This window comes from Solanum tuberosum, unplaced genomic scaffold, assembly GCF_000226075.1.
Source record: "Solanum tuberosum cultivar DM 1-3 516 R44 unplaced genomic scaffold, SolTub_3.0 scf00188, whole genome shotgun sequence".
NCBI lineage: Eukaryota > Viridiplantae > Streptophyta > Magnoliopsida > Solanales > Solanaceae > Solanum > Solanum tuberosum.
In genome coordinates this window covers 653,442-661,355 of record NW_006239119.1, presented here as the reverse complement: position 1 = coordinate 661,355, position 7,914 = coordinate 653,442, and the positions used below count along the sequence as shown (strand labels likewise).

The following is a 7,914-nucleotide window of genomic DNA, read 5'->3' as shown; positions in this document are numbered from 1 at the left end:
AAATGACTACTTTGGTTATGAATTAGATAAACTGTATTTACTAGCACATGCTAATCTATGATTTGATATAATATATAATAGTGAAACAAGAATCCTATTTGCTCTTTGTTGCATTATTTTTAGAGATATATATTTATGGGGGATGTTTTTTATATAGTACTTAGTTTGTGCCAAGTACGTAAAATATCCAGTTTGGTTTAAATGAGAATGTAACATGTTCCTAGGGATGATTAATATAATTTTCAAATGACTGTTATCCTCTTTTAGACTGTATCAATAATCAAATTTCCTTATCTAACTCTTTTCTCATGTTTATTTGATATGAAAATTGGAGCCGATGAGTCTCATTTTGAGACTCAACGACACTATTACCGCATGGAGCTTGCATATCCTATACATGGAGTCTGTACAACCTTACTCTTTCCCGCTTCATATTGTTCAGTTGTCGAATAACAAATGAGATTCTTTCCTTCTCTTAAAGCCGAGCATAACTATTAATTACCTCATTTATCTCAGCTTGTTTTATTTAATTGTGTCTATGTTATTAATGTTTTTATCTGTATTTATGTGTACCCTGATATGTAAGAATTTTCTTTGACCCCATACAGTATAAAATCTCATAAACAGAAGTAGTCGAAAGATGATTTTATTCCTTCAACATCCAAGCATTAAATAAAACCAATAACAACAACCTGTAGCTAAACTTAAGGAATCTAATTGTTGCATAAACTCCTTAACCGTTGGAGGACTCTTTGATAAATATACAACAATATTAAACTCCTCCAATATGAGGAGTCTTCTAAAGATACTAAAAAGCATTAACTATAACAGTAACTTATTATAAGATAAAATAATTATGCTTAATAGACACCCTCAAGTTAAGTGTGGTCCAACAACACCTAAGTTGGAACCACACCTTGCAAAGGCTAGTGTTGGTAATGCCTTGGTAAATGTATCAGCAAGTTGATCACAAGCATGAGTGTGTTTTACAAGAACTCGATGTGCTTGAACTTGGTTCCTAACATAACAAAAGTCCACAACAATATGTTTCATACGGCTATGAAACACTGTATTCTTACCGAGATAGTGACACCTACATTGTCACAAAATATTGTGGGTATATTTTGAATGATGATACACAATTCATTGAGCAAGTTGCGCACCCATGTGAGTTTGGACAGAGCATTTGCAACTGATTTGTATTCTGCTTCAGTAGATGACCGAGCTACAACTTGTTGCTTTTTTGACGACCAACTCGCAGGATTGCACCCAAAGAAAAGAACATAGCTTGATGTGGATATTCTATTATCCGAGTCTCCCGCCTAATCAGCATCAGCGTACATGGAAAGATTGCAGTATGAGTTTTGAAGAATATGAAGACCTGAAGTTGTTGTGGCTTTGAGATACTGTAGTATCCTTTTAACCGCCTTCCAGTGTTCATTAGTAGGATCATGCATAAAATGTGATAGTTTGTTGACAGCATAAGAAATGTCAGGCCGTGTGAATGATAAATATTGAAACTTACTGAGAGTGCGCCTGTAGAGGGTGGCATTAGCAGGTGGAGAACCATCAACTGCTCGAGGCATTTTACCAGAGCAAATTGGTGTCAGGACTCTTTTACAATCTTGCATATCCAGTTCAGACAGAATATCAAGAATGTATTTTGATTGAGTGAGAAGAAGACCACCTGACTCTTTTTTAACCTCGACACCCAAAAAATAGTTTAAATACCCTAGATCCTTCAAAGAAAAACCATGAACCCAAGGAATCAATAAAATGTCTAATCAAGCCGGGATGACTTCCCGTGATCAAAATGTCGTCAACATAGACGAGCACATAGACAGTAGACACCATATTCTTCAAAGTGAAAAAAGAGGTGTTAGATTCAGACTTAATAAATCCCATTTTCTGTAGATGATTGCAATGCAGTATACCAAGATCGCGTTGCATGTTTAAGTCAATAAATGGATCTTTTTAATCTGCAAACATGAGAATGGAATTGTCAGTTAACAAATCCTTGAGGCTGAGACATAAAAACCTCTTCAGTCAACTGGCCCTGCAGGAAAGTATTGTTGACGTCAAGTTGATGAATCGACCAATTGTGCTGCACTCCTATGAATAACACAAGTCACACTGGTGTTGGCTTGATAATAGGACTAAGGGTCTCATGAAAATCCAAGCCAGGGCGCTGCGTGAACCCTTTTACATCAAGGCGAGTTTTGTATCGATCTATAGAACCGTCTGCTTTTTGTTTAATATGATACAACCATTTGCAGTCCAAAACATTCTTCGTTGAGTCTCGTGGTACCAATTCCCAAGTCAGATTCTTCTTTAAAGAATCATATTATGCTTTCATAGCTTGTTTCCACTCTTCATGGATGGTAGCTTGTTTGAAGGTTTTTGGTGTAGGAGTGAAGTGAGTTATAAAACTGAAATGTCTTTTGGGCTTGGTAATATTATTATGGGACCTAGTGGTTATTCGATTTGGTGCAGTCTCTGGAATTGGCATGAAATGGTGTTCGGGGATGGGACTTTTGCTTCCAAGAAGTGAAGAAATTGACAATGGTGAATTAGTGGCTGGAGAGGGAGCACTTGGGATTTGGTGTGGAATGGTAATGTTAGATTTACGTCGTTGATATGTTATCAAAGGTGTAGGCTGTGTGTTTGAGGTTTTGTGATGCTGTGAAGAAGTAGAAGAAAGTTTAGAATTACCTGGATCAGTTGCAGTAGCTGCTGGTACCTAGCAAGAATTGAAGGAGTGAGTATCCTGATGATCTAGGTAAAGGGATTCTAAGGACAGTGGTATAGGTGGTGGTATATCATGAGAGGGAGTTTGAATAGGAACCGACTTTAGAGTTTCCTCCTTGGAGTTAACATCTCCCCAGGTCAGTTTAGAAAAGTTTTTCCTTATATGTAGAAACATCGTTTTAAAAGGAATTTTTTTTCATAAAAGAGAACATCACGACTTATGAATATTTTTTACCGCATTGGGTCAAAGCAGAGGTATGCATGATGGATCGGAGAAATACCTAATAACAAACAAGGGGTGGACTTAGGCTCCAACTTATCTTTGGCATAGGGTTTAAGCCATGGATAAAAGAGACAACCAAAAATTTTAAGATGGCATAGTTGGGTGGTTTACCAAATAATTGTTGGTAGGGTGACGCGTTATGTAAGATGGGAGCGGGTAGCCGATTAATGAGATAAACAACATGATGGCAGATAAAAGACCATAGGTCTGGTGGTAGGGAAGCCTCATGGAGAAGTGTTTTGGCTGTTTCAACAAAATGACGATAACGACGTTCAGCTATGGCAACGCGTTGTGGCGTGTAGGGAGGTGAAACTAAATGTTCAATGCCATTTTGTTGAAGATAGGACTAAAGATTATTTTATTCACCCCCTCCATCAATATAAGGAGATTTAATTTTTTTTTGAAAAATTCTCTGCCAAAGGACGAATGGTTTGGAACAAAGAGGCGACTTCACTTTTATTTTTAAGTGTAGACAACAAAGTATACTTGGTGTATTGATCAACAAAGATACAGTAATATAAATTTTTTCTAGTGATAAAATGGGGGATGGTCCCCATAAATCGCTAAAGATGACCTGAAGAGGTACATTACTGGATAAAGTGAGTAGTTGAAATGGCAAACGATGTGCTTTATTAGAAGAACAAGCATTACAAAATTCAAATTTCACTGTAGTAGCAACAGGTAAAGAAATTTTTTTCAAAACAAAGTTTAAAATCTTCGATTGAGGATGAACCAAGCGACTATGCCATAGCTGAAAAGGAACCTTTGTGGAGGTGAGATTAATGGATATTGGTGGTCTTGTTGGCAGATACGGCCATTCATAGAGCCTATTCTTATTCCGGCCTTGTACCAGCGGCTTCTAAGTATGCAGGTCCTTCACAAGAAAAGTAAAAGGAAAAAATTCAATAGATGTGAGATTGTCTTGACAAAACTTGGCTATAGAAATAAGTTTTTTTTTAATTAAGGGAAAAGGGCCTGATATACACCTCAACTTTGCCATTTGGAGCTGATATGTCACTTGTTATGAAAGTGACTCATATATACCCTTACCGTTATACAAACGGCTCACATATGCCCAGTGGAGGTTGAGAGGTGTCGACCGACACCCCTTCGTCGAAAAATTACATTGTGTAGCTAGACTAAAAATATTTTTTATGTATATATATTACATATTGACACTTCTTGACTTCTACACGATTTTACTTCTTTATATTTTGACACCCCTTTGTCAAAGTTCTGGCTCCACCATTGCATATACCCCTACCGTTACAAAATGAGCTCACACATACCCTTCATTTAACGGAAGTGAAAAAATTAGTTTTAAATTTATATTTTTGACTTTTAATTTTCTTAAAAATTATTATGGGGTATATTTCTTCTAGCAAAGTTCAAGGTATGTTTTAATCTTTTTCATACATAAATTATTTTTTGACTTCTTTGATTATAATTATTTGAGTTTCTTATTCTTATTTTTTTTTTCTTTCATTCCTTAGTGTAAAGAAAAAATTTAAAACTATTTTTTTGTGGCTATATTATAATTTAAAACTTTTTTTTTGTCTATATTGTAATTTAATTTTTGTATTTGAAGAAACAAATTTGGTCATCTATAATAAGTTTTACAAGAATATTAGTGAAAACATAAATAAAATTTGACCATCAAAATAATAAAATTTAAATTAGTCATTGAAACTAAAAAAAGTCAAAAATATGTTTGAGTATCAATAAATATACTCATATGGGACTATATTTTTTTTAAAAAAATAAAATAAAAAATTCAACAAAAATTAATTTTTTTCATTTTAGTTAGAGGAAAAGGGTATATGTGAGCCATTTGTATATAAGTAGGGGTATATATGAGCCACTTTCATAACGAGGGATATATTAGCTCTAAATGACAAAGTTGAGGGGTATATCAGACCCTTTTCCCTTTAATTAATGGAGCACATAGAGTCTTAGAAAGCCTGAAAACAGAATCAGGTGCTTGTATTTGAGTTGAACCAGTATGAGTAATAGGAATGGTTTTACCGTCACCCATAGATATTCCCTCATTGCCTGTATACTCTTCAAGATTATGAGGTTCAACCGTGACATGATGAGTCGCACCTGAATCGAGAAACCAAGAGTTGTCTATTGACTGCAATTTAGAGGTAAAGTTGGCCTTAGCTTCAAAATGATTGTGAGATTTGGAACGGCATACATCTGCAGTGTGACCAAATTTTTGGCACAATTGGCATCAAACAAATTGTATCGAATTTGATCTCATATTTGCTGATTATTGAAGTTGGACTGTCGAAACGTAGATTGGTTCCATTGTTGATTGTTAAAGCGACGATTGTCCTTTAGACTGGGCTGGCATGTTTGTCCTCTGTTCTACTGCAGCTATGATATTGGAAGATGACTTCTCAAGGTCTTGGTGCTTGAGGAAAAGCTCATGATCTGTGAGCTTGTGAAACAATTCTTCAAAACTCAAGAAAGAGTCTCGTGCTCTTACGGAAGCAGAGATCTCACGATACTCGGGGCCCAAGCCGCTTTGAAACTTTACAATAAGTTTGTCATCTTGTACTGGTGAACCAACAACTTTGACAGTATCAGGAAAAATTCGAACCTCTTGTAAGTATTCTGTAACCGATTTAGAGGCTTTCTTAATATTTTCCAGTTGGTCGCACAAACTAAAAATGCTAGTGTGGCTCTTATTTGCGTAAGACGTGAAGAAATTCCCAGGCTGTCTTAGAAGATGGAGTTGTGCCAACAGTAGGCGCAATGGTGGGATCGACAGATGCCATCACTGCTTGCTGGATCAGTTGGTCCTGAGAGAACCATATATGGTATCTGGGATCTGGAATCGTAAGGTTATCTCGGGTAACAGTCATTGGTGGTGACAGTTTTGATCTGTCAAGATGTCCCATGAGTGTATGGCCATTGAGTAGCATCACAAGTTGCGCTTTCCAAGTCGAGAAGTTGAGGTTACCTTGTAGTTTGATAGGTAATAACTGAGACGCGGGATTGAATTCTACCACATGAATTATAGGTGAAGCAGCAGAAGCACTATTGTTGGTGGAAGTAGCATCACCAGAGTTAATAGCAACAGGAGGGGTTGTTCTTGAGATGCAGACATAGATGGGAAGAGAAAACAAAAAAGATCTGACTCGTAAGAGGCTAGAGGCTCTGATACCATGTAAAATCTGATAGACAAAAGTAGTCGAAAGATGATTTTATTCCTTCAACATCCAAGCGTTAAATATAACCAATAACAACAACCTGTAGCTAAACTTAAGGAAGCTTTGCTGCCAAAACTCCTAAACCGTTAGAGGACTCTTCTACAAATGTACAACAACATTAAACTCCTACAATAGGAGGAGTCTTCTAAAGATACTAAAAAGTAGTAACTATATTATAAGATAAAATAATTACGCTTAATATACAGTAGCTATGAATACATACTTTTATCACTTAAAAGAGAGCCTTTATTTTTAAAACATAAGAAACCAACATACTTAAGATAGAAATGTTCCTCATCAAAATTTTCTTGTAGTTAACAACAAACCACAAAAACGTTTTTGCCCAACTCTTTTTGGTTTAGATTTTCAGATTTTATTTTGAAATTTATTCTTTAACTTGTATGTTCTTGAATTTATCCAAGTCCTAAATCTAGTTAAGTTCACTAGATATTCTTTTACTGCTTCTAATGCTTCAATTATTGAAAAAACAAATCCTATCTCTTATCAACTTCAAGTGGATTCAAGGCATCATTATTTCTCCAACAAACAAGTTTAATTCTTACAACACTATTTTACATCCACACATTTTTAACAAGACAAATTTTCATAAGAAGTGTTTTCCAAGCAATGATTTTAAAGGTACTTGAGATTTAGCCTTTATACATGAATTTTGAATCTTTTACACCTAGCCTAATTAATTAATTAAGTTCGGTCGGTTAGCCGTCTGTAATGGATCTTAAATGGCGATTAATACTTTTTATTTAGATTAGTTTAACCCTTACCTAGAATATTATGTTTAGTAGACCTTAAAATGAAGTTAGCTTTAGACATTTCTTTAAACAATTTTTGGCGCACGAATTCACCGTAATTAATTAGGTGGCGACTCCTTAAGTTAGTTAATTAATTTAGGAATCATCAATGTGTTGTACACTATTTTTGACCCGGTTAAAATGAGGTATAACACAACTTTGATAGGAACGCTAGGGTAATTTATAGTAGGTCCAAGAGTTTATTTGTCACATGTATTGTCACATTATTTAATATTTTCATATTATGAGTTTATTTGTCACATTTATTGTCACATTATTTAATATTTTCATATTGTGAGTCCATTTGTCATGTGTATTATCACATTATTTAATATTTTTATATTATAAGTATATCTGTCATGGGTAATTTCACGTTGATATAGTATTTTAATACTAGGTGAATCTATTGAGAAAATTATCAAAATGGTCCTTCATGTATGAATGTTGCTTTATGTAGATCCTTAATATATTTCATATGATCCATATGGTCCTTAATGTATATGAAAAGATGATTATTTTAGTCCTTTAACCCTAAAACTAACCAAAAAAAAAAGCCTGTTAGATTTAACAGATTTACTTTCTTTCACCATCACCATCACCACCGTAAACCCTTCTCCTCAACTTTTTTCTTTTGCCATTTGAGGTCATGCTCTATATCCTCATAAGAAAAATAATACACACTACACCTATTTCTCATCTCCATCTAAACAAAATTTTCAGAAGCTTCCATTATCATTCATAAAGAAGAATAAGAGAACCAAAATCATTAAAACAAATGTAAACTAAGTAAATCAAATTAAAGACTCAATTTCTCCTTCCAGGAGATCACCATAAATTAACTCTTTTAAAATTGTAA

General features: G+C 34.7%; 2 protein-coding genes across 2 annotated transcripts; both read right to left on the bottom strand.

Annotated features, from left to right (window-relative positions):
* Positions 1-1,322: 1,322 nt before the first annotated feature.
* Positions 1,323-5,066, bottom strand: LOC107062068 (uncharacterized mitochondrial protein AtMg00810-like). The gene is made up of 3 exons (XM_015312289.1): positions 4,950-5,066; positions 2,713-2,740; positions 1,323-1,732 (listed from the first exon to the last, which is right to left on the bottom strand). The coding sequence occupies exons 1-3, from the start codon at positions 5,064-5,066 to the stop codon at positions 1,323-1,325; spliced, it is 555 nt and encodes a 184-aa protein (XP_015167775.1).
* Positions 5,067-5,351: 285 nt separating this feature from the next.
* LOC107062067 (uncharacterized) lies at positions 5,352-7,706 on the bottom strand. Its single transcript, XM_015312288.1, has 3 exons — positions 7,636-7,706; positions 5,737-6,130; positions 5,352-5,672 (listed from the first exon to the last, which is right to left on the bottom strand). The coding sequence occupies exons 1-3, from the start codon at positions 7,704-7,706 to the stop codon at positions 5,352-5,354; spliced, it is 786 nt and encodes a 261-aa protein (XP_015167774.1).
* Between the last annotated feature and the right edge of the window lie 208 nt (positions 7,707-7,914).

Excerpts from the sequence above, each read along its gene's own strand:
- LOC107062068 (XM_015312289.1), bottom strand. The coding sequence starts at position 5,066 with ATGGGTGACGGTAAAACCATTCCTATTACTCATACTGGTTCAACTCAA. Across the intron at positions 2,741-4,949 it reads CATTAATTAAAGGGAAAAGG|GTACCAGCAGCTACTGCAAC; the intron begins GTCTGATATACC and ends AATTCTTGCTAG. Across the intron at positions 1,733-2,712 it reads AGCTACTGCAACTGATCCAG|GGTATTTAAACTATTTTTTG; the intron begins GTAATTCTAAAC and ends TGAAGGATCTAG.
- LOC107062067 (XM_015312288.1), bottom strand. The coding sequence starts at position 7,706 with ATGACCTCAAATGGCAAAAGAAAAAAGTTGAGGAGAAGGGTTTACGGT. Across the intron at positions 6,131-7,635 it reads GATGGTGATGGTGAAAGAAA|AACAACCCCTCCTGTTGCTA; the intron begins GTAAATCTGTTA and ends CTGCATCTCAAG. Across the intron at positions 5,673-5,736 it reads CAGCCTGGGAATTTCTTCAC|AAAGCCTCTAAATCGGTTAC; the intron begins GTCTTACGCAAA and ends GAAAATATTAAG.